Here is a 24,944-nt window from a genome sequence, read left to right as displayed (position 1 = left end):
TATGGGAACTGAATTCCACCTCAGCATGGGCAAGATGAGAAGGTGATAAATTGGGGGAATCCAAGCTGTAGCTGGGCTAAAGGTGGGAGCCACTGCCCATGTCAGCTAGTTGTTGCCTTGCAGGAATGTGGACCCAGTCTGGCAGAGTCTTCAGATTTTTGTTTTGTAATCAGGAATGTTTATTTATTTTTTTTTAAAGATTTTATTTATTTATTCATAGAGACAGAGAGAGGCAGAGACACAGGCAGAGGGAGAAGCAGGCATCATACAGAGAGCCTGATGTGGGACTCGATCCAGGGTCCCCAGGATCACACCCCGGGCTGCAGGCGGCGCTAAACCGCTGCGCCACCAGGGCTGCCCAGGAATGTTTATTTTTATGTGGACTCCCATCAGTTTGTGCCACACAGAAAACACCCAAGACTTTGGCTTAAAACACTCCCAATTTAGGGGTGCCTGGGTGGCTCAGTTAAGCGTCTGCCTTTGGCTCAGGTCATGATCCCCGGGGTCAGCTCCCTGCTCAGTGGGGAGTCTGCTTCTCCTCTCCCTCTGCTCCTCCTCCAGCTCATGTGTTCGTGCTTGCTCTCTGTCTCTCAAATATATAAATAAAATATTTTAAAAACAAACACCACTTTAGTTCATCATTTTGCAGGTTTGGAGTTTGGGCTGGGCATGGGTGGGTTTGCCCAGATGTCTACGGTTAGCTCCTGAATTAGCTAGGCAACTCTGCTTCTGTGTGTGATTGAGTGAGTTAGTGAGTGAGTGAGTGTGTGTGTGTGTGTGTGTGTGTGTGTGTGTGTGTGTGGTGGTCTGTCTCATCATCCAATAAATGAGCCCTGGATGGACTTTCTCAGAGTTACAAGAGCAGCAGGAGGGCAAGCTCTAATGCCCAAGTGCTTCTGAAATCTGCCCAGGTTGTGTTGGTTATGGTCACATCCGGCAGAGCAAGCCAGATGGCCAAGTCTAGAGTTAGGGGAGTTACCCGGTGCCTGGATACAGGAAGGAATGAACAAAGTAGTGGCCATTAATACCATCTATCACTCAAATTCTTCCCATTTTTAATTGCTGGTAACTAAGACCAAAAAAAAAAAAAAGTGTTTTTAAGTGTTAACACTGGGTTAAATGAAACCTTCCGTGGGCCAGGTCTGCCTAGGGTCACAAGTTTGTGATCTTTGCATTTATTTTTCCAAGAATCCTTATTTGATCTATGGCTGACTCCTGAGAAGGAAGATTTAATTCCACTAGAGACTCCACAGAAACTGACAGTCTGATCCACTTGACATGAAGGAGAAATACAAATCTCTTAACATCCCCTTGTCTTGGGTGATTTCCCCCCAGTCTCTGGTGTGTTCTCTTGGGCCAGTGTGGCCTATTGTGTTGTATTTGCAGCCTCCTTCACTGTAGAGTCTTCAGTATCCTTGCCAGAGTGAGAAACAACTAGTAAGTTGGCAATCAAAAGTTAACTTGCCATTCAAGGAGTAGGTGAACAGTACTGCCTTGGAGTGTCATCCGGCTGGGTGCAGGCTGGACCTTCCAAGGACAAGCACAGCTGAGATGAAAACTTAGAAGTGACTCCTCTTGGGTCTCGTCTTAGGAAGCTTTAAGTAATAGTACTGAGAAGCCATTTGTTTTTAGGTGTTGAATGGGGATACCCAACGGTCTTTTTAATATATATGGTTTTAACTAGTGAAAGAAATGCTATGCCCTTGGACAGATTTTTAGAGGCAGTAGGCACTTCCTACGTTTACCCCTCTCCATAAATTAGAACTTCTCAGAGGTGGTGGGGACACTTGAGCATAATTGCAAGGATGCTTCTTTCTTTGCTTGGTATATGTGATGTCCAGTTGCTTGGTTCCATTTTATTTAGGTGATGTGTCAAAACTCTGAGTGCGAGCGATCAGCAGCAAACTCAAACTGGCTTAAGAAACCGGAACGAATCTATTGACTCGTGCTCCTGAAGATTCCTTTTTTTTTTTTTTTAATTTTATTTATTCATGAGAGACAGAGAGAGAGAGAGGCAGAGACACAGGCAGAGGGAGAAGCAGGCGCCATGCAAGGAGCCTGACGTGGGACTCGATCCGGGGTCTTCAGGATCACGTTCTGGACTGAAGGCGGCGCTAAACCGCTGAGCCACCGGGGCTTCCAGGTGTGGGTGCTTAGATCATGCAACTAGAAATCTCTGTGGCCTGGTCCTGCTTTCCTTTTGTTGTCTTTATTCACAGGCAGGCTCTTCCTTTTTGGGGATAAAAGGGCTACCAGCAACTCCAGTCTTATCTTCTATCCACTTCCAACCAGGAGAAAGAGAGCATCTGTTATCTGCAGTAGAAATATGAACTTAAATTCCCATTGGTCCAGCCTGGGTCATGTGTTCATCTCGGGCCAATCACTAACTCGGGTTGGCCAGGCTTGTATCCACTCCCACTCCAGATGTTAAGGGGGGAGGGGTCAGCCTCATTAAACCAAGGTGACCAAGAGTGGGAGTAGGGTGGTTTTTTTTTTTTTTTTTTTTTTTTTTTTTTTTTAGTAGGGTGGTTTCTTAAATGAAGAGGGAATAGGTGTTGGGCAGGAAAGGACGGAAACAACAGATGTCCGCCTTAGGTGGGTATTTGAAGCAGCCCTAACTATGGGAATTAATGTGTTTTCTAATCATCAACCATGTTTATTGATCAGCTGGTTGCTGGGGAATCCATAGTAAACTGAATGGACATAGTCCCTGACCTCAGAAGCCTAGAGTCCTGCTTCTTTTAACTAAAAGGCTGACATTAATGGAAACACATTAGCTGAGGCACCTGGGTAGCTCAGTGTTTGAAAAATCCGCCTTTGGTTCAGGTGGTGACCCCGGATCCCCCATTGGGCTCCCCATGTGGAGCCTGCTTCTCCATCTGCTTATGTCTCTGCCTCTCTCTGTGTGTCTCTCATGAATAAATAAAATCTTGAAAAGATAAAACACATTAGCCCTGGTTAGAAGTCTAGGCTCTGAAGTCCAACAGACCCAAATTCAAATTGAGACCCTGCTATACTAGCTTGGGTATACTAGTATACTTGGGTATACTATCTTGGGTATACCCTGCTATACTAGCTTGAGTATACTAGCTTATACTCAAACTACTAGTTTGACCTTGGGGGAGTTAACTTATCCTGCCTTCCTTATCAAGTGAGGATGATGCTAATGCCTGTCTTGTGAAGAGACCATGAAATAAAACCTGGCATACAGTAAGCAGACAGTGAATTAAAGCTGGCCCTTTTCTTATTAGTACTGCAGAGCATTCACCATCCTCACTTGCTCTTTGCTGACTTATCACTGTCCTACTCCTTAGCTAGGGAGTCCCTGGAGGGCAGGGTGTCCTGTCTTTTCCTTGTACTCTTTCCTGTAGCACTCCCTGCAGTAGGGGCCCCATCTAGAGTTGTTGATGTAGAATTACTGGCAGAATTACTGCTCCCAACAGCAGTGTTACAAAGCAGCTCCTTGGTTGTTAGAACCCCTGGGAACATTCAAACATTCTTCAAGGTAGGATTTGGGTTTTCAGGCCTGATAAAGTTTTATTAGTGCTGACTAATATGTATTGTCCATTATGTCTGTATTTGTCAGAACCTACATCTGTGCTGTCAACAAGTTCAATTTGATGGCGTGTTTTTCTTCTGTTTTTAAGTTAGAAACGAGTGAGGAAACTTGCTAATATGAACTCCAGCAAACAGCATAAAATGTGAACTCATGAACTGGCTTAGCTGGGCACACTTCCCTCCCTCTTTGCCGTCCTCTGCCTTCTCTTTGATGCTCAACTTGAATTCTCTCTATTCTGTTAATTGCCCTTCCCCTGACCCCCATCCCTCCAGCTCAGGGTTCTCTTCCTTCTTCTTTACCTCAGTGGAAGAGTTCTTAATTTATCAATGCAGTTCATTTTTTCTTGTTATAAATCAGCAAGTCTCTACTTAGGCATCTTTTGAAATACTCTTTGTGTATACCAGAATAACCTGTAACTTAGGTCACCATCTCGTCTTTGGAAGGTTCTGCTGATTAAAGCAGCTTGGGCTTCATTCATTCATTCATTCATTCCACAAGTATTTATTAAATGGCTTCTAAGTACCAGGCACTGTTCTGGTCACTGAGGATACAGCAGTGAACAAGACAGGAAACTTCTATGCCCTTACAGAACTTAGTTCTGGAGAGAAGTAGACAATGAACCAAATTGTCAGATAATGGTCTGGAGAAAGATACAGCAGGTAGAAGGGGTAGAGTGTATATGTGTCGGGGGGAGAGGCTATAATTTTAAACAGTGCTGTTCAAGAAGGCCTTCATGGAAGGAAGGAGATGAGGGAGCAAACATGCAGAGATTTGTGGGAGGGGATTATAGGCAGAGAATAGCAAACGTGCTGGTTCTGTGCTGCCCAGGGCCTGTGTGACCTATGTGATTTAAAATTCTTAATCCTCGGGATCCCTGGGTGGCGCAGCGGTTTAGCGCCTGCCTTTGGCCCAGGGCGCGATCCTGGAGACCCAGGATCGAATCCCACGTCGGGCTCCCGGTGCATGGAGCCTGCTTCTCCCTCTGCCTGTGTCTGTGTCTCTGCCCCTCTCTCTCGCTCTCTCTCTCTCTGTGACTATCATAAATAAATAAAAATTATTAAAAAAATAAATAAAATAAAATTCTTAATCCTGGGCACCTGGGTGGTTCAGTGGTTGAGCGTCTGCCTTTGGCTCAGGGTGTGATCCCAGAGTCATGGGATCAAGTCCCACATTGGGCTCCCTGCATGGAACTGCTTCTCTGTCTGCCTATGTCTCTGCCTCTCTCTGTGTCTCTCATGAATAAATAAATAAAATCTTTAAAAAACAAAATTCTTAATCCTTTTTATTTAATTTTAATTTTAATTATTTTAAAAAAGATTTTATCCATTCATGACACACACACACACACACACACACACAGAGGCAGAGACATAGGCGGAGGGAAAAGCAGGCTCCATGCAGGGAGCCTGACATGGGACTCCATCCAGGATCTTCAGGATCAGGCCCTGGGCTGAAGGTGGCGCTAAACCGCTGAGCCACCCAGGCTGCCCTCTTAATTCTTTTTAAACAAGCCCCTACCACCCCTTGTTCTACAGGGGATTCCACAAATTATGTAGCTGATCCTGATGGTAAGAATGTGCTTGGAGTATTTAGGACCCTTGATGTGAAACTACTCTTTCCACAAATAAATCCATACCCATACTGGTCCAAGTTTTTGACTCAGAGTACCCCCTCACCTGACTTACCTCCTTTCTGGGTCCTTAAGCTCTGATCTCAGTTTAAACTAAAAGGGACTTGAAGGCAGAGGGCCAGCCTCTTCTACTTCATACCAGCTTCTTTCACTGCCACACCCAGTACTCATCTCCAGTCCTTTAGATTGGCGTTTGCTGCGTCCATTCCTTGCCAAAGTGCCCAGTGCAGTCCTACCAGTAGGTGGTTAGTGAGAATGATTCTCGAAGTTGGAAAGCCTGTTTAGAAAAAGACCAAAAAAATCCTATGAGCATTTATTGTGTGTCTGCTGTGTACAAGGCACTGTCCTGGTTGGATTGTGTAGTGCTATAGTTCTCCCATCCATGCATGCAAACAACAGAAACTTACTAAATACTTTTTGCTCTATCTCATCACAAGGCACAGGGATTAGGTTAAATGTGAAGAGCTAACTTGGCTTTTTGTGAACTTTTGGAGCATAACCACTCTTCGTAGCATTGCTTCTGTGTAGAAATGATTTCTAAGTTCTAAATAGCTGACTTACTTAGGAACTTTGGAATGCCTGAGCCTGAGGGGACTGTGTATGTTGCATTTTGTTGTCTCTCATTTTTGTGCTGTTTTATATGATGATGATTTATCTCTAGAAAAGATTTTAGTTCTTTGAGTGTAGACATCTTATACATTTGCCAACAGCACATCTTCTCCCCCCAGCACCTGGGATGGCTCTGATTTCAGACAGTGTTTTGAACATAAAACACTTTATTTCAAGAATGTTTTACTTTTCTATGTCTGAAAATATCATCATGATTACTTACTGTAAGAATACTTAGGGAATTCAGAAGAAGAAAAATCTTGTAATGCCATGTTCAGAGGCTATGACTTGAATTTTGGTGGTGTTCTGTCATTTTTTAAGAATAATATATATTTTGAGGCCAATGTGGGATTGTGAATAAATACCTATTTATCCTGAGTGTTTCAGATATCCTCTCCTCTCCTGCCCCCATCAACCAGTTTTTTTTCTTTTTCTCAAGACCCAGGTGAAACTGGAATTCTTTCCGTTTGAGATTGTGTAGGTCTGCTCTACTCCGCTTTTGCAGTATGTAGAGAATCAAGATAAATTCCTTTAGAAAACAGTCTCCTTTCAGCCACAGATTTAGCAGAAATACTATTGCACACCTATTGTATCCTTCAGATACTTTTCTCAGTTTCTTTAAACACCACCTCGAGAGAGCTTTCATGTTCCGTTTGCCCTGGAGATGTACATTGGGAACAAACCTTGAATCCGTTTCTTCACTTTTCACTGATTTGGCTCATAGTAATTATTCCTTCTTCTACTAAACAAGAGAAGACAGATTAAATTTCTAACAGTAAGGCACAAAACCAATCCATTTACAGAATTAGTCTTACATTAGCACATAGGAGTACAAATCAGCCTCCCTGGGGATGGATCTATTTGCAATTTCTTTTAGCATTTTTGGAGTAAGTCCAGCAGACTTTGGGAAAATCTAGTATTCACTGACTTTGAATTAACTAAGTAACATGACCCCTTTGTGGGGTTTGTGTGGGGTTTTTGTATTTTTTTTTTAATCCACCTATGATTTAGGGTTGTGATACTCAATTTCTAGTGTGCATGAGGATCCCTGAGGAAGAGATGCTTGAGCCTCACCCCTGGAAATTTGGGGTAACAGGCAATTTGGGACATTTTTTTAAATAAATTTATTTTTTATTGGTGTTCAATTTACCAACATACAGAATAACACCCAGTGCTCATCCCGTCAAGTGCCTCCCTCAGTGCCAGTCACCCATTCACCCCCACCCCCCGCCCTCCTCCCCTTCCACCACCCCTAGTTTGTTTCCCAGAGTTAGGAGTCTTTATGTTCAGTCTCCCTTTCTGATATTTCCCACACATTTCTTCTCCCTTCCCTTATATTCCCTTTAACTATTATTTATATTCAATTTGGGACATTTTTAACTTCATAGATGGTCTTGATGTGTAATACAGGAGAAGAGTCGCCATAGTGATAAGGAATCAATATTTGAGCCATTAAAGACTTGAAAGCCAGGTTGGTTGCATTTTATCAAAATGGTGTTTTTCCCCAAATTTGAAGCCGTGTTAATACTTTAATGTATTGGTTTTCTATAGTACTATTAGCCAGTATTACATTGCTTAGGTTATAAAATTAATGGAACATGGTTCTCTCTAAACATTATGGTCCTACTGATATATTCATAGTGTGACTAGGTTTCCCTATGTTAATATTTCCAGTGTTTTTAATCTCTTTCCTTCACTCTTGGAATATCTTTGTTTATAAAATGTCAACTTGTCCATTTCTGTGTTTGTAAGTCCATATAACTACAGAATTGGTTCATGTGGCCTGTAACTTTTCAGATGGCTGTGTGCTTCAGAATAGCCTAGGTGGAAGTCTGATAGCACTCTTTAGATTATAAGGTATTTCTCTGCACACTTGTAGCAGGTAGTATTGTTTACCTCTATGAGCTGTGGGAAGGGCCAAATGGTAGTGCTCAACCCTTGTTGCTGCTTTTAGCATGTGTGTGGTTATTGGGCTAGCACCTCTGTCCAGGATGTGTCTCCATATCCTTGTCAAACCCTGGGTATCTATAAAAGGACTACATTTTCAACCACAGGGTCAAACATGCTCATAACTCTCAATCTTTTATAAGGTGTTTCTCAAGTGATAGGTTACTAATAACCGTGAAGTTTATAAATTGCTTATTCAACTTTGAATCTACTCTAGTTCTCTTTTGGTATAATAATGTCACTCTAATATCACTCTACCTCCTTGAGTGGAGGAAAGAGAAATATGTTAGCTAAACTATGTCTCCAGAGTTGTGCATCAGAACCTTTGGGAACGTGTTAAATACGGGACTGTCATGTATCATTTCTCTTGCTTTGGGAGATCAGGTTAAGGTTTTTGTAAAATAGATTCTGGGAGGAGATTTGCCTGCAGGCGGTTTAGCAGGTTGGCCTTCCCAAGAAGTCTTGACTTGAGACAAGAGTGACAAGCCTTTGTACTAGTCACTGGATGCAGGCTGCCCTCCAGAATGTCATGTAACCTTGGACGAGGCAGCTTATTTTTTTTTAAAGATTTATTTATTTATTTATTTATTTATTTATTATTTATGAGAGAGAGAGAGAGAGAGAGAGAGAGAGAGAGAGAGAGGCAGAGACACAGGAGGAGGGAGAAGCAGGCTCCTCCATGCCGGGAGCCCGACACGGGACTCGATCCCGGGACTCCAGGATCACGCCCTGGGACAAAGGCAGGCGCTAAACCGCTGAGCCACCGAGGGATCCCCGAGGCACCTTATTTGACCAAGAGTAGTGCCTAGGAAGGGGCTCAGCGTCAAGCTGAGCCAGTGAATCAAGAATAGGCAGCATTCTGAGTGTTTTGGGCAATGAGTGTCATGGACCCAGAGGGAGAATCTGATGACCCACCGGTCATCCACTATAAGAACCAGTGATAAAATGTCTTGCCAAAGAGATTCCAAGTGTGCAGCATGAAACTTGAGCCTTTGGCTTCCTGACCTTGTGGGTCTACATAGGTCTTAAGAGGTGGACCTTCCTTTATCACATTGGTTTCTTTTTTACCTTGCCATTCCCCAACCAGTGGTAGCAACAGGGAGGATCATTTACATGAGTCTGGAACTTGGTCTGTTAGGGATTGACAGTCATTTTGGAGTTTAGTTGTCATTCTAGGGGCATAATTATTTTTTAAAAGTTTGGCTTTATAATGTTGGTGTTCACATAATTATAATTCAGTGCTTTGAAACCGTTGTTGTTCCCCAGAACTTACAAATTCTCAACACTCACACTGTTATGTGGACAGTGAGAACAGCACGGCATTTCAGATCCTTTGTTGGTATGGGGGGCTATAACACCCCTGACTGGTCATTTGCACCCTGGAGGCTGCATCCTTTACCTTCACTGTGCATTAGAGTAAATCCTTCTTTAGTTATTATTGCAGTATAACCTCTTAAAATTGCTGATTCTCTTTGAAAAGTTCTCTGGAAAAAGACCTATTGTGTGGACACTCCCATGAGTAACTTTTCATCCACTGTCGCCAACTATCCTCTGCTTAGGGTGTGACAGGGGGAGACAAAACTTTCTCTGTAAACAACCTGGTAGAAGAGTCACATGGAATGTGGACCTAATCAAATTTCTGTTGGAAGGGGGAAAAAGGGAGATGAAGTGTCATTCTAGGAAAGAATATAACAGTATTTAGTTACATGCTTTGCCGTGGTACTTGCCCCATGCACTTTCCATGTATTAGTTCATTTTATTCTTGTAACTACCCTGTGAGTAGGTAGGTATGTTCTCTCTTTAACAGATGAGGAATCAGAGACTCAGATGTATTTAGCCTGGTCACATGGCTAGTCAGGTGGCAGAACCAGGATTATCAGTTTGAATCTTTGTTCTGAACCTCCATCCCAGAGGTCTGGTGGTTGGAATTAAAGAGGATGGCGACAGGGTTGTGGTTCTGCAAGAGTAGAGGCACTGTTTTCCAGAATGAGAAGAGAGTATTAGCCATCTGAATTGGGGAAAAGAAGGAAGGCTCCTGCCATCACAAGTGTGACTTTTCTGAACCAGAATAATAAAAATAAAGGTGATTCTCCTGCTTTGTTGCAGTAGTGTCACGTCCAGAAACCAGTTAATAGTCCTTTTTTAAAAAAGATTTTTAAAATTTATTCATTTATTTATTCATTAGAGTTACAGAAAGAGAGGCAGAGACCTAGGCAGAGGGAGAAGCAGGCTCCCCATGGGGAGCCCGATGTGGGGCTCCATAAGGACCCCAGGATTACCACCTGGGTTCAACTACTGAGCCATCCAGGTGCCCATACCAGTTGATAGTCCTGAAGCAGGGAGTGATTGGAGAAAGCATGCCTGGTGTCTCTAACAGTGAAAAGCTAAATATGAGTTCATTTTGTACGAGGGCATGCTTTTCTTTGCCTTCATTCTGCTTGTATGAGGATAAGGAACATTTTTCTCTTCTTTCTCTACCAAGCAGGTAAAGTAAGCTTCTTCACCTCGTCATAATCAAATAATGCAAAAGAGAAAGCAGAAGGAAGTTCAAGGTCACAAATGATGGTCTGATCCTGTGTATGGCTTTCCTCAGCTGGTGGTGTGTGACCCCCCCCCCCCGCAACCCCTCCCCTACCCCCGCCATCCCGGTTGTGTGGTTGTGTTACGGAGTCTCAGGTTATATCTGGGCCAAGTGAGAAAGTGCTGCCTCTTTTCCCCCTGTGAGTGAAGCCGATTAGTTGTAAGAGGGGACCTAGCCTGACATTAGACTAATGACTTTCCATTATTTTTTTAGGCAGGGACTCCTTTGTCTTAGATTACACTTGCAGATTTTCTTCTGATTTTTTCCCCTGCCCCCCCCCCCCCCCCGTATGGCCAACATTTCTCTGCCGATTTAACATTCTGTACTGTCTTTGCCCACAGAGAACTGTCAACTCTTGCTCTTTTTCCCTCCAGAGATCCTTTTTGGCTCTCATACTTAGCCTTGTGCTGTTTTTGCAAAGTTGAATACATTTCCTTCTTATGCCTTGCATTATCTTTTAGCTCTGAGACTCCTAGATGAATGAAACGTGATTCCAGAAAAATCTTTACCCTGGATCTTGGTTGGGGCTAAATCAGTGCTCCCACTCCCTTGGAAATGCTGGACTATTTTCAGTTTTCAGACTGCAGCCTTGAGGTATAGGACTGTCATATTTGAGTGGTGAATTAATAATCTCCTTGCAACCTGTAAGTCACTAATGTCAGCAAAAACTTATTAGAAATAAATTTTATTAAGTAAGTTCCATTGAGACAAACAGCCTGCTGTCCCTAGCTTTGCAGAAATGCATACAAAAGTGAGCTTTAGCAGGTGGATTTTGGAACAGCCAGAGGGGCACATAGACACACTTGGCTTTCTTTCTGTTTCACATTCCTATTTCTTTGTGCAACCAGGATCGTCATGACAGCCTTATCTCTCAAAAAGCCTGTTACCTCATCCCTAATTGCTTATCCAAAGGCAGGCAAGCTCTAATTTCTCCACATTAATAAATGACATCGAAGAAGAACTGCTTTGTTTGCACTGGCTCACTCAGGTTAACCAGCGTAGGCCCCTGAGTGCATTAGGAAACCGTATGTTTCTCCAGTGGCCAAGGGGAGGTGGTGCTCACCTCATTCAAGAGCAGCATTTCGTTTGTTTACTTCTTGCTCACGTTCATAGTCCTCTTCTTTCCCTGATGAAAACACTTTAGTGACCTAGGTCAGCATTTCTCAGACTGTGGGTGCTCACTGCCCTCCAAGTTGGGTATAATAGGAGTTGTCCTTGGGGGACTGGCGGCCCCTCTGATTTCAAGGCTCACTTTGTTGGCTGCCCCACTTAACTTTGCTCAGAGGCCTTTCCACGACCTTTGCGCTGATTCCTATGGCATACCCCAGATTGTGAGCTGGCACTCTTGCTTCTCCTTTTTTTTTTTTTCCTAGATTTTATTTATTTATTTACTCATGAGACACACACACAGAGTGAGAGAGAGAGGCAGAGACATAGGCAGAGGGAGAAGCAGGCTTCATGCAGGATGCCCGATGTGGGACTCGATCCCGGGACTCCAGGATCATGCCCTTGGGCCGAAGGCAGGGAATGTGAGAAGGGTGGGCTTGTGGCAGTGAGAATCCAGAAGGGTTCTCAGGTTTGGAATCTGTTCTGTGAGTGCTCCATGGAATAGTAGTGAGAATGCGAGGCTCCCCCTGGGACAATAGCACTTCCCTCACTCCCACCAAGAATATCTCTTGCCCATTAAAGGAGTGTTTTCATACTTCCGAATTGTAAGCTTCTTTCCCTTTTCTTTTTCTCCTCAGAATGAAATGGATGACGTGCCCTTCTTTGATATCCAGCTACCTTATGAGCTGGCAATCAACATATTTCAGTATCTGGACAGGAAAGAACTTGGAAGGTGTGCACAGGTAAGCGGTCATTGGGCTGATGGTTCAAGATTTACTTCCACTTGTAATGCGAGGATGGGCAGCTCTTGGGTGACAGAGATTGACTTATCAGAATTGCAAACTTTAAAGAACGAATGAAGTGGATAGCACCTTTCCCTGAACTGGAAGGATTTTGTTCCACATTACCACTTGGTGTTTATCTTTTTGTGGCCATCTGTTCAAGAGCTCTGTTCTCCCTGCAGTCTGAGTTATGGTTGACCTGTGGACTGACAACTCTGTGCTTGGCCTTTATAGAGCTAGCCTGAGCTGTTAATATCCTCACCATTAATGCAAGGATGCCAGCCGTTGGTTAAATCAAGCCAGTTGTTAGGTGGGGAGTTGAGGGGTCAGCCTGGGGACAAAACAGTGAAGTCATGTGTTAGGCGTGTAGGCCAAATGATCCTTTAAAACACTAGAATGTGAGGTGCGAGTCATGTGAGAACAGACACCCCCGGAGGGAATTGCAGATCTGTGTCCCCCGTCTCCTGCTTGTGCTAGGGCATATGCCCATGGGGCAGCATGGTGGCACATACCATCCAGGCCACACTTTATTGTGTACACGAGTCACAGGAAATCTTGATAAAATGCAAATTCGGACTCAGAGGTCTGGGTAGGGCCTGATATTCTGCATTTCTAACCAGGTAATTTCCGTGTGGCTTGAACCACACTTGCAGAGGCAAGAGTTTATGCCATTAAATTAGGTCTTTTATTCACTTCTTTTTGGTGAAGAGTATAATTGGTGAAGTGTACAATTTCTCCTAAGTTGAATATATGATTGCTAACCATTTGACTCTCATGAACAACTGTATTCCCCAGAAGACACTAGAGTGTTTGTTGTCTATAACTCCTAAAGAAATAATTTGTCTACTGGCTGCCATTTTGCACCTGGATTCTAGATTACGTTTTACACAGCTGTCTACATCCTTAAAGGGATCAGGCAAATGGAGTGGTACCAGAACTATATACTAAAAATCCAGGGATGCCTGCCTGGCTAGTCACAGGAGCATGTAATTCTTGATCTCGGGGTTGTGAGTTGGAGCCCCATGTTGAGTGTAGAGATTACTTAAAAAATAAACTTAATAAAAAAAAATCCAAACCACCCCCAAGAAGTGAAGTTAAAAACATAAAGGCAGTTTGAGAAGTGCATACTGTAGCTAAATTTAGACTTTAGAGCTTGCTACCTCTGGCAATTCAATGAAGTCACACACAATATAGGACAATTTAAAACGTTTCTGGTTTTACACCATATGAAGCAGTTTTGCTTAATCAAAACTTTCGACCTATATATGAATTTGAAAAATCTTTCAGTGTTCTTGATTGCCACAATTTTAAGTATGGGGGTGTTGGCAAATATTTTTTGATGCAGAGTCTGGAATCTTTAGGAAATGATGGAAGAAATTATTCCAGGGCTAAAATTTACTAAGTAAAAATGTACTGAAATGTAAACCATGCTCAGAGCTTATCAATTGCATTAAGCAAGAGTACCTATATTGTCTTCTTCTTTCCCTTGGAATTGGATTTGTTCTATTCTAACTTTACACTTTGGCCCTGTTCCCAAGAGTCGAAAACAAGGGTGTAGCTAAATGAGTCCAACTCCTGGATTTCAGCCTGATGCTGTTAGCTGAAGTCTTGGAACAGGGTCTGATAGCTAGCTGCTTTCCACAAAGTCAGCATTAGATGATAAAATCTTCATTCTTGATAGGGAGCTGCTGTTTAAGGAACATTTCTTTTAACATTGCTTTTTGCTCTCCTGCTTTGTAGAGGGCCATGTGGCTTTCACATCTGCTGCTGGTTTTCTCATCCAAAGAGTTTATCAGTGAAAGATAGGATCTAGTGGAAGAAGAGATCCCCCTTTTGGTACAAGGGGGCTACGTTTCAGGATAGATTGGTTATGCTGGTGAGATTATTCTGCAGGTGTGAACAGTTTAATTTGCAACACAGTGGTCCAATTGTCCACCAGAATTCTCCTCTTTTTGGCCAGTTGGATTTGTTTATTGTTTTTCATTTCAACCTAATTTTTAGAGCACACGTATAAGCATAGAAAATATTCTTAAACAGAACCCCCAAGTGGCTCTGGTCTGTGAAGCCAGGATTTATTTATTTTTAATAGTGCCTTTGCATGAAGGTGACAATGGATGGCTGGTAATTTTTAGAATTGGCTTTGTTTTTTCAAGAATTAAAATACAGCCGCAAAGTAATAGAGTAGCATTCTCATTTGTTTCTTGTGTTTTTATTTTTGAAACCAGGAAAAAGTCCTTCTGTTGAGTGGAATATCCTGCTGCTTTATGATTTGATTTTAGAGGGGGCTTGCTCTGTCTCTCTCTCTTTTTCTCTTTTAATCAAGCCGCCTTGGGATTTTAGTGAAATTGGGCCAGTTATACTGGAGTTGGCACCATGAACTATATGTGTGTCCTTGGAGAAAACCTGTTTGCTTAGATCTTTATGCCAAATTGGTAACTGACTAACAGTAAGGAACCCGGATTGGGAGGAACTTTTTGAGATTTAATTATGCCACAAACTATGCTGGAGAAGTGATTTTGCTCTGACTTTGTGTCTCCCTTCTGCGTCCCCTATTTTTCTGCTTTGTAGGCTTTAAGCTTTCAGAACTAAAGTCTTACTACATTAGTTTGTGATCCTTGTGTATTTCTGATGCTGACCTCTCTAGCTCCTTGCTATCAGTAGTTGTCTCTTAAGGGATTTAGTGTCCCTATGGGAGTGTTTCAGGTTGAGAGGTCTTGAAAACAGTGTGGCTTTTAGTAAGCAAAGTTATGCATTGGACGATTCATTGAACAGCTTTATCATTTTGCTACTTATAATTTTATGGTTTCGTGTATTTGTGCACCCACAGGATTCCTGACACTCTAAAAGATCATGTTTTCAAATAGATAACAATTAAATTGTTCAGTTCAAAATTACAAATTTTTTATGAGAAGACTAAATCTGTTATATGAAATAGACATAATTCTGACAAGTAATTGTTTTAGGATTTACTAACACTCGTTTTTAAAACTTCTAAAATATTATAAATTCACGAGTGGTTGCAAAAGATATTATGAAGAGGTCCTGTGTTCTTTTCCCTTAGTTTCCTTCATTGGCAATATCTTGCATACCTACAGAAGTAAAATCAAAGCCAGGACACTGACATTAGTACAGTCCACAGAGCTTACTCAGATTTCATCAGTTTTACATACACTTATTTGTGAGTATATTTAGTTCTGCCTAGTTTTATTACAGGTATGTATTTGTGTGACCACACAGTAAAGGTACACAATATATATCAAAGAATCTTTTGTACTATCTCTTATGGCCCAGCCACCTCTGCCCTCTCCCCATCCCTGGCCCCTTGCAACCACCAATCTGTTCTTATCTCTATAATTTTGTCTTTTTTTTTTAAGATTTTATTTATTTATTCATAGACACAGAGAGAGACGGGCAGAGACACAGACAGAGGGAGAAGCAGGCTTCACGCAGGGAGCCCGATGTGGGACTCGATCCTGGGTCTCCAGGATTACACCCCAGGCTGCAGGCGGCGCCAAACTGCTGCGCCACCGGGGCTGCCCAATTTTGTCTTTTAAAAAGTTTTTAAATTGTATTTTATTTATTGTGTATTTCCCAAAGTATAATTTTAGAAATCTAGCTGCATAGGTAACAATGTCACTTTTTAAAAAAAATATATTCTTAAAGGATTTTATTTGAGAGCGAGAGCACAAGCAAGGGGAATGACAGAGGGAGAGGGAGAAGCAGGCTCCCCACTGAGCAGGGAGCCAGACATGGGGTCATGACCTGAGCCCAAGGCAGATACTTAACTCACTGAGCCATCCAGATGTCCCAACAATGTCACATTTTTCAAGTAAAAAGTAGGAAATTGTGCAGAAGGGAAGCAATAAAGAAAAAGTGGGTAGAGATGAAGGTTAAGAACTTATGATGTATAGTAAAATTGGCAAGCAAGAAATAGGTGTTACCAATATAAATAAATCTGGAACTAAACCCCACTAAATTATATTCCAGTATTTTAAGATTTTTTGTTTTTGTTTTGTTTTGTTTTGTTTTGTTTCACAACCCTGAGCTCAATACCTGAGCTGATATCAAGAGTCAGAGGCTTAACTGACTGAGCCACCCAGGCGCCCCAATATTTCAAGTTGTTAAGTAGGCTGTAGATCCAATGTGGAGTACGAACTCACAACCCTGAGATCAAATTGCACACTCTACCCGCTGAACCAGCCAGGCACCCCTGATATTTCAGATTTTAAGGAAAATATGATCTTATGAACTTCCCAGATATCCAAATAGGAGCAACTAAAATCTGAGGTTTTCTATAGCTGAAGATTCTCACAGTCTTTAAAGTTGGGAATCCCCAGCCAAGTACTGCTGGATTGATTTTTTCATAGCAGACATAACTCTGAAAATCTGTAACTGCTCACAGTGTTCCTTTAGTTCTTCACTTTTGCCTTTGCCACCTGACTGCCTCCAAGGGAGACATGTGCCTGCCTGGGACCCAGGTGCCCTTAGGGATTTCCTTTTAATTTGCCATGTTGTAATGCTGCCCCCTTTAACAGGCGGTCACAGGTGGGGGCGGTCGTGCCTGGGGGAACAGTCAATTAAGCATCCAACTCTTGGTTTCGGCTCAGGTCGTGATCTCAGGATTATGAAACAGAGCCCTGCACTGGGCTCTGCACTTGGTGGGGAGTCTGCTTGAGATTCTCTCTCTCTCTCCCTCTGCCCCTACTGCTCATGCACACATGTGCTCTCTCCCTTTCTCTCTCTCTCAAATAAATAAATACATCTTTTTTAAAAACCATGGGGTGTCAGGAAAGCAACCATGCTGGGAGGAAAGATGGGCAGCTAGGTGAAAGAAAAATGGTGGAGCATTGGTAATTATTTGAACAGAGTCCTGGGGACGTGAGGTTCTTCACACTGCTCACTTCAGTGTTTGTGTGTTTGAAGTTGTTTATAATTAAAAAGTTTACAAGAAGAAAGCAAAACAAACCAGAAATCAAGAGCTAGAATTTAATAAGAAAGTCTGAGCCTCTTGAGGGCAGTACATGGAAGAAGCCAACCAGTGAAAATAAAAGCAATGCAGCTCTTTTTAAGTGTTGAATTTTTAAAAGTTGGACTTTTTCATTTCCTTCAGTTACTTTCAGGGCCTACTATGTGTCATACACTACTCTAGGCAGTACAGCAGAGAACAGAACATACAACTCACCTCTCAGAGCTTACTTTCTATGCAGGAAGCACCTAGTTAAGTAGAGTATGCTCCAGATGGTAGAAAGTGCTATGGAGAAAACATAAACCCCCAGAGGTGAAGTGGCCAGGGAAGACTTCACAGAAAGGGTAACCTTGAGGCAAAGACCTGAAGGAGGAAAGAAAGAACCTGTGCAGGTTTTTGGCAAAGGCCTAGAGGTGGAGCGCACCTGCTCTGCTTAAGAAACAGCAGCAAAGTCAGAGTGCCTCGGATATAATAGGCAGAATAATACTCCTTCCCCCAGATGTCCTAATCCTCAGAACCTGTGACTATGTTACCTCTTGTGGTAATGGACATTTGCAGATACGAGGAAGTTCAGGAACTTGAGATGTGATGGGTCTCTTGCATGATCCAGGTGGGCTCAGTGTCATTACAGAGCTCTTTACGAGAGGGAGGTACTGGAGGTCAAAGATAAGGTGCTGTATTGCTGACTTTGAACATGGAGGAAGGGGCCACAAAGCCGAGGAATATAAGGTGGCCTCTAGAAGCTGGAAAAGAGGAAGAAACAGATTTTTCCCCCAAAGCCTCTAGAAGGAGTGCAGCCCTGCCACCTCTACTTTGATTTTAGATTTTTGGTCTCTGGAACCATTAGAGAATAAATGTGTATTGTTTTTAGCCACTAAGTTTCCGGTAATTTGTTAGAGCATCAGTAGGAAGCCAATACTGGCAAGGGTATAATGAGCAGATGAGGACAAAAAGAAAAAGAAATAGTTAAAATGTGAAAAGGCACTTAAGTCCATTAAAAAATCTTGAACTTTCCTTCTGAAAGAGGTGGGAAACCATTCAAGTGTTTTGAGCAGAGAAGTGACAAGGTCTGACTTACCTTTTGAGAGGGATCATTTTGGCTGTCATGTGGGGACTGGACCAGAGGGGGACAAGGATGCAGCTGGGAGACCAGGAGAAAGCTACTGAACTAACCCAGATGAGAGGAGATGGTGGCTTGGAGTGCATTGACCTAGAGGTGGGTGGAGTCGGGACTGCTGAGGGACTGGGTGTAGGCAGAGAAAGACATAATACCTATGTTGGTCCACATGGAGCAGTGATTCGGGAGTATTGGGCCTGAACGACTGGGTAGACGGGATAGTTGTTACTGACAAGGGAGAGAAGGTGAGATGAGAAAGTTTTGGGGGAAGATCCGTAGTGGGATGTGAGGCTAGAGATGAATTTGGGAGCTGGGAGCATATCATCAGTATGTATGTATTTTTAAAGATTTATTTCTGAGATAAGGGAGATGGAGGAATAGAGGGAGAGAGAATTTCAAGTAGACTCCTCTCTGAGCATGCAGAGCTTGACATAGGGCTTAACCTCATGACCTGAGCTGAAATCAAGAGCAGAGAACTGGACACTTAACTAGCTGAGTTACACAGATGCCCCACATCATTGGTATTTATTTATTTTATTTTATTTTTTAAAATTTTTTATTTATTTATTTATGATAGTCACAGAGAGAGAGGCAGAGACACAAGCAGGCTCCATGCACCGGGAGCCCCACGTGGGATTCGATCCCGGGTCTCCAGGATCGCGCCCTGGGCCAAAGGCAGGCGCCAAACCGCTGCGCCACCCAGGGATCCCCCATCATTGGTATTTAAAGCCAGGCAACTGGACAAGGTCATTAGGGAAGGGAGTATATATGGAGGGGTTTTAGGGATTGGGCCCCATCACATCACAGTGGTTAGAGGCCAAGATGAGTTAGAGAAGATGCATTCCCTGTGATGTGGGAAGAAACCCAAAAACCTAGTCCCCTGGAACCAAGGGATAACCTTTTCAAGGAGGAGAAAGGGATCAGAGGTGCTGAGTGTCACTGTTTGTCAAAAAGGACTGAGAAATGACCGTTGGGGTTAGCAACTTGGAGGTCACTGGTAATGTTGACCAGAATCCATGGCACAGTGGGGGGGGGGGGGGCAAAAGTGAGTGGGTTCAAGAGTGAATGGGGAGAGAGGCAATAAGGAAATTGAGATAATCGGTGTATGTGGAACTGTCTGTACATGGTATGTTCTTTCCAAATAGACTTGATTTGTGAACATGTGACTAGAACAATGATGTGTTTCCCCCTGTTGTGGGCCTCACTGGTAACCCTAATCCAGGCAGAGTTAATAAAGCTAGTTTTTGAGCCAAGGGCTGTTTTTTTTTTCTTCTTCTTTTTTTTTAATGCTGCAATTCACAGTGGTGCTATAAAGCAAAATGCTGGAGACACTTTTATTAGCAAATTCTCGCAGCTGAGGCTCACTCAGTGGGGCTTTTACTGGGCAGGGCCATTCTAGTCCTTGTGTATTGAAGAAAGACCATTAGGCCTTTGGAAAATTCAGGCTTGTAAACTTGCTAGATTTAATAAAATGTAAGAAATCAAAACTGTTAGCTTTCCTTTTGGTGAGAATCTTTAAAATTGTGTAAGTTTGTATAGGTCTTACTTGTTTTTTTTCCCCCCAGGATTAAAAGACATTCTTAGAGCCTGTCATTTTTGTGCTCCTTTAAAAGAAGGGTAGATAAAAGACACCCTCCCTTTACAGTTTGCCAAAGAAATTGTTGGCACATTTCTGTGTTTAATACCTAATTGTAGGTACAGTCCTGATCCCTTTTTGGAAGTAATTCTCACCTCTAGCTTTTATAAATCCCTCAAAGAGATTATTGTTTGTTATCCAGGGTTTAAACTTTATCCTGAATATTACTTTCCACAGAATAAACCTGTGATCTAGGAGGTAGCAGTGGGAATGAGGCACTGAGACATCAACTTTTTGTCCTCCATTTTTCATCCCATAACCCTGTTATACAAACTTCAGATCGTGATGTGTAAGGTGACTTAGCATTTTCTTTGCAACTGATAGAAAAATCTATTTTCCACTTCCAGTGTTTTCAAGATCTGATATATTTGCGACTTCTTGAAAGGCTTCTTGAAAAGTTCCTCTGTTTTAAAGTGGCTGAGAACTGTATGGTACAGTAGATCTCATGAAAACTCCTCCAGAATGTTTCATTTAATTGGGGTCTTCTAGTTTGTAATCACTGAGCATTTGGGTTTTCCTAAAATGCTGCTGCTGATGGAGAGGCTCCATCTAATAAGCAGCCTTGTAGCTAATTTTTGGACTCTAGAATTAAAGAGGTTGCCCTGTACTTGGGGTGGGGCTTGGGATCCAACTGACTGTAAGGGCAGAGACCTGAACTTCTCCCTGTACCTTCTCCACTGTGGGGGAAGGAGGGGTGTCATGTGCAAGGTGTCTGTCTGGCAGGTAGATGAGAATTGCTGGTCTTCATGCCCGAAACATATCTTAACCAGTTCACCTGAAGGCTGTGTTGGTGTCCTCTCAAGTTTCTTTTGCAGAGCACTGAGGCTTTTGGGACCATCCTCATAAGAAGAGGTCAGGAGCCAAACACATCCGGAGAATGCAGCTCTCCTGTCCTTATGAGAGCTCTACAGCATGAATCAGGCCAGGAAAGCTCTCAGGAGTTCTTCAGTAAATAACTCTGCTTGGTTTTGGTTAAGCCAGCGTTCCCCAAACTCCTTTGACCATGGAACCCTGTAAGGTTACTAACTTACTAACTCCTTGAGGAGCTGCTGTTCCCCTGAGCATGCTTTGGGAAGTGCTGGTCTGTGTAATAATGCCTACCAAGTTATATGACCTCTAGGCTACCTTGAGTCTTTTATCCAGTTATTTCACAGTTTTGATGAAATTTTACATTTCATAATTTTTACCAACAAAGGTTCATGGTATCCAAAGATCAGAGTAAGCTGCCCTGTGTTTCACTAGCACTTTCTGCCTTTGAGGACCCCTTAGGGTCTCCATCTGTTAGCCTTTATCTCTTGCTTTATGTAATCCTGAATCCCAGAGGCCTGATAGGGAGGCTCTCTGCTTTGGAACTATTTGAGTTATGGCCTGGCCCCATCACAGTTGATGTTGGCCTGTCCTGATCTGTTGTTTGTGATTGCCTAGTTCTCAGAATCACTCTGGCACAGACAGATGGACAGATACCGCTCATGTCTGGGGCAGGCTCACCTGTGGCTTGAACACGCCAAAAATAAAGCCGTAGTGCTCGGTCTAGTCAGAACTGGAGCCCTGGTGTTCTGAGCCATTCTCTTATTCTTTACCGCCTGCCCACTTGTGATCAGATGAGGGTTTGTTTCCCTGATGCCCTCATGGCTAAGATGGAGAAGTGTGGGATGACAGTGTGGTTAAGTGGATTTGTAACTGATGCTGTGGCCAGGCCCAGGGTGGGCTGCTTGATGGATCCATGTCAGCCGGGGGAGTGGGAGGTGGTGGAGGGGTGAGCTCTAGTGGTTTGCCATGGGCTCTGTCCTCAGCCTCATCCTGGGTAACTTTTTTTTTTTTTTTTAAATAATTAAGACACAAAGGCCCACAGACTATCAGTTGACTTATGTATGGGAGAAGTAGCTAATGCAACAGATGACAGAGTTGGGGTTCCCAGATGTTCTAAAGTGCTGGGCATGAGTACAATGAGCTGAGGTTTATTTACTTATTTTAAATATTTTATTTATTTATTCATGAGAAACATACACACACAGAGAAAGAGAGAGGCAGAGACACAAGCAGAGGGAGAAGCAGGCTCCATGCAGGGAGCCTGATGTGGGACTTGATCCCAGGGCCCCAGATTCACAAACTGAACTCAAGACAGATGCTCAACCACTGAGCCACCCAGGCATCCCTGAGCTAGGGTTTAAAATGGGATGTAGGGATCCCTGGGTGGCGCAGCGGTTTGGCGCCTGCCTTTGGCCCAGGGCGCGATCCTGGCGACCCAGGATCGAGTCCCACGTCAGGCTCCCGATGCATGGAGCCTGCTTCTCCCTCTGCCTGTGTCTCTGACTCTCTCACTCTCTCTCTCTCTCTCTCTCGCTGTGACTATCATAAATAAATAATTAAAAAAAATTAAAAAAAATGGGATGTAAAATTAGATTTAAAAAATGAATACAGTGGAAGTAAGAACAGGGGCCTTTATTTAATTGCAGTTTGTGTTTTAAAAAACTCTGAAGGGTTCTGGAATTGAGCCCTATATCAGGCTCCCTGCTCAGCAGAGAGCCTACTTCTCCCGCTCCCTCTGCTGTTGCCCCTGCTTGTGCTCACTCTCTCAAATAAATTAATAAAATTTTAAAACAACAAAACTCTGAAGAATAGGGGCACCTGGGTGGCTCAGCATTTTTTTGACTCAGGTCATGAACTTATGGTCCTGAGATCAAGCCCTCTGTCAGACTCCATACTGAGCCTGGAGCCTGCCTAAGATTCTCTCTTTGCCCCTCCCCTCTTCTTTGCCCTGCTCCCATTCTCCCCCTCTCTTAAAACAAAACCACTCTGAAAAATGATGGACACCAAATTCAGTTTACCCTTACAGCAGCAGAGAAGGTGCAGACAGATGCACAGGAGTTCAAGCTTATTAGTAATATCTTATTAAATGGGTGACAATGGGGCAGCCCGGGTGGCTTAGCAGTTTAGCATCGGCTTCCGCCTGGGGCGTGATCCTGGAGACCTAGGATTGAGTCCCACATCTGGCTCCCTGCGTGGAGCCTGCTTCTCCCTCTGCCTGTGTCTCTGTCTCTCTCTCTCTCATGAATAAATAAATAAAATCTTTTTAAAAAATGGCTGACAAGTCCATGTGCGTTTGTAATATTTTTTGTTTGCCTTAAATGTCTAATAAACAGACTCCAGAAGCTTTGGTGGACTGTTAGTTTAGTAGCCATGTTGGAATATTTACAATGATTGAAGTAGCAAATTACTGTCTGATAAAATTTTTCTCTTCATGGCACTTGACAGCTCCCATTTGGGGTGTTGTTTTGTCCTGAGTACCGCATTTGAAGAGGGACACCATATGTGCACAAATACTTGGGTGCATTCAGAGACAAGGGGTGCAGGAACTAGTCTAGTCCTATGACAGTTGAGGGAAATGGATGATATTTAGGCCAATGAAATGACTAAGGGAGGGATTATGATGGTGTTTTTGGCCCCTTGAGAAGCTGTCAGTTGGAAGAAGGAATAGAGATTTCCTCAGGAAGCAAAATTAGGGCCATGAGAGGAAGCACATTCTAACAGCCAGACTGTTTTGCAGTGGATCAGACTGATTTGGAAGTTTAGCTCTCTGCAGAAGCCTCTCACCACCCAGGGCTGCTAGGAGGAGCCCTCCTCGTATGACGGGGAGTTGCTTCTGGTTGATCTCCAAGACCCCTCTTATTTCTTCAGTTTCTAAACCATTTAAGACTTCAGCCAGTGTGACACCTTTAGCATTACAGGATGGCACTTTGGTTTAGAAAAGTGATTAAAGCCTTGCACTTCTTTATGCTACCTGATATGACTTCTCATGCTGTGGCTTCCATGCAAAGTGTCAGTGCCTACAGGGAAGATGACTTTGTGATTACTTGTTGCACTAGAGCTTGCATGCCCATATATACAGCAAAAATGTAGTTAAGGCAGCCAGAATTTTCATGTGCCATTAGAATGTTCTGTGAGTCAGTATTGCTTTGACATACTTTTGGTTGAATAAAGTATTGAAATAATAATTGCTCTTAGTATAACTTGCTTGAAATGGGAAATCAGAAATTTAGACACCGAATCTGAATTCTTGGATTCTGAGTTTTACTTCATAAATGCTAGCCTCTTTCTGCTGCTATGGGGCAAGTAGAAACCCATCATAGATTTAATAAAAGTCATTTTAAAAATACAAGGTGGCTGATGACTTCCTCAAAGTAACAATTGGAGCAGCATATTTTTAAGATTTATTTATTTCAGAGAGAGACCAAGCACTTGGAAGTGAGTCGGGGGGAGCAGAGAGAATACAAGGCGCCTCTCCACTGAGTGGGGAGCCTGATGCTGGGCTCAGTCTCACAGCCCTCAGATCAGGACCTGAGCTGAAATCCAGGGTTGGCTGCCTAAACAACTGAGCCACCCAAGTGCCCCTGGAGTAGCGTAATTTTATAATGAATTTGTGCTTCCAGTAGTGTTGTCCGTAGTGATCTGTAGTAGTGTGTGGCATATGTGTAAAGAATTTACATTTGCGGAGTACTTTTCTTGAGCTCTTTGAGATAGATACACAACAGCTCTGTTGGTGGTGGCGTATGATGATTCACTTTTTAAGAATGAGAAAACAACGTCCCCTAAGTCCCAGAATTTGGTATTGTAAGGGACGTTTCAGGATGTCTGATTCCTCCCCACTGCTGAAGAGGGAAGAGGTACAGAGAAGCTTATGGCTTTGTCATAATACCTCAGCTAACTAGTGAAAGACCAGACATTAGAATCTGAGGTTTTGGGTTGTTTTTTCACAAGTGTAACTGGCTTTATTTCTTTTTAATTTTTTTAAAAAGATTTTTTTTAAAAAATTAGAAATAGAGGAAGAGCAGAGGGAGGGAAGAGGCAGATACCCTGCTGAGCAGGGAGCCTGACACAGGGCTCCATCCCAGGACCTGAGCCAAAGGATCAGAAGCTTAACTGACAGAGCCACCCAGGTACCCCATCACTGGTTTTGCTATTATAGCCTGCTGCTCCTTGGATAATGCAGGTGACTTTGAAGCATGTTCC

General features: G+C 43.0%; 1 protein-coding gene across 1 annotated transcript in view; it reads left to right on the top strand.

Annotated features, from left to right (window-relative positions):
* FBXW8 (F-box and WD repeat domain containing 8) overlaps positions 1-24,944 on the top strand; it is a 121,088-nt gene that overhangs the window by 4,343 nt on the left and 91,801 nt on the right. The window contains exon 2 of the mRNA XM_055322967.1: positions 12,072-12,176. Coding sequence (XP_055178942.1) covers positions 12,072-12,176 — 105 coding nt within the window. The remainder of the gene's footprint in view (positions 1-12,071; positions 12,177-24,944) is intronic.

This window comes from Nyctereutes procyonoides, unplaced genomic scaffold, assembly GCF_905146905.1.
Source record: "Nyctereutes procyonoides isolate TBG_1078 unplaced genomic scaffold, NYPRO_anot_genome, whole genome shotgun sequence".
Classification (NCBI taxonomy): domain Eukaryota; kingdom Metazoa; phylum Chordata; class Mammalia; order Carnivora; family Canidae; genus Nyctereutes; species Nyctereutes procyonoides.
This window is presented reverse-complemented; position numbering and strand designations above follow the sequence as displayed.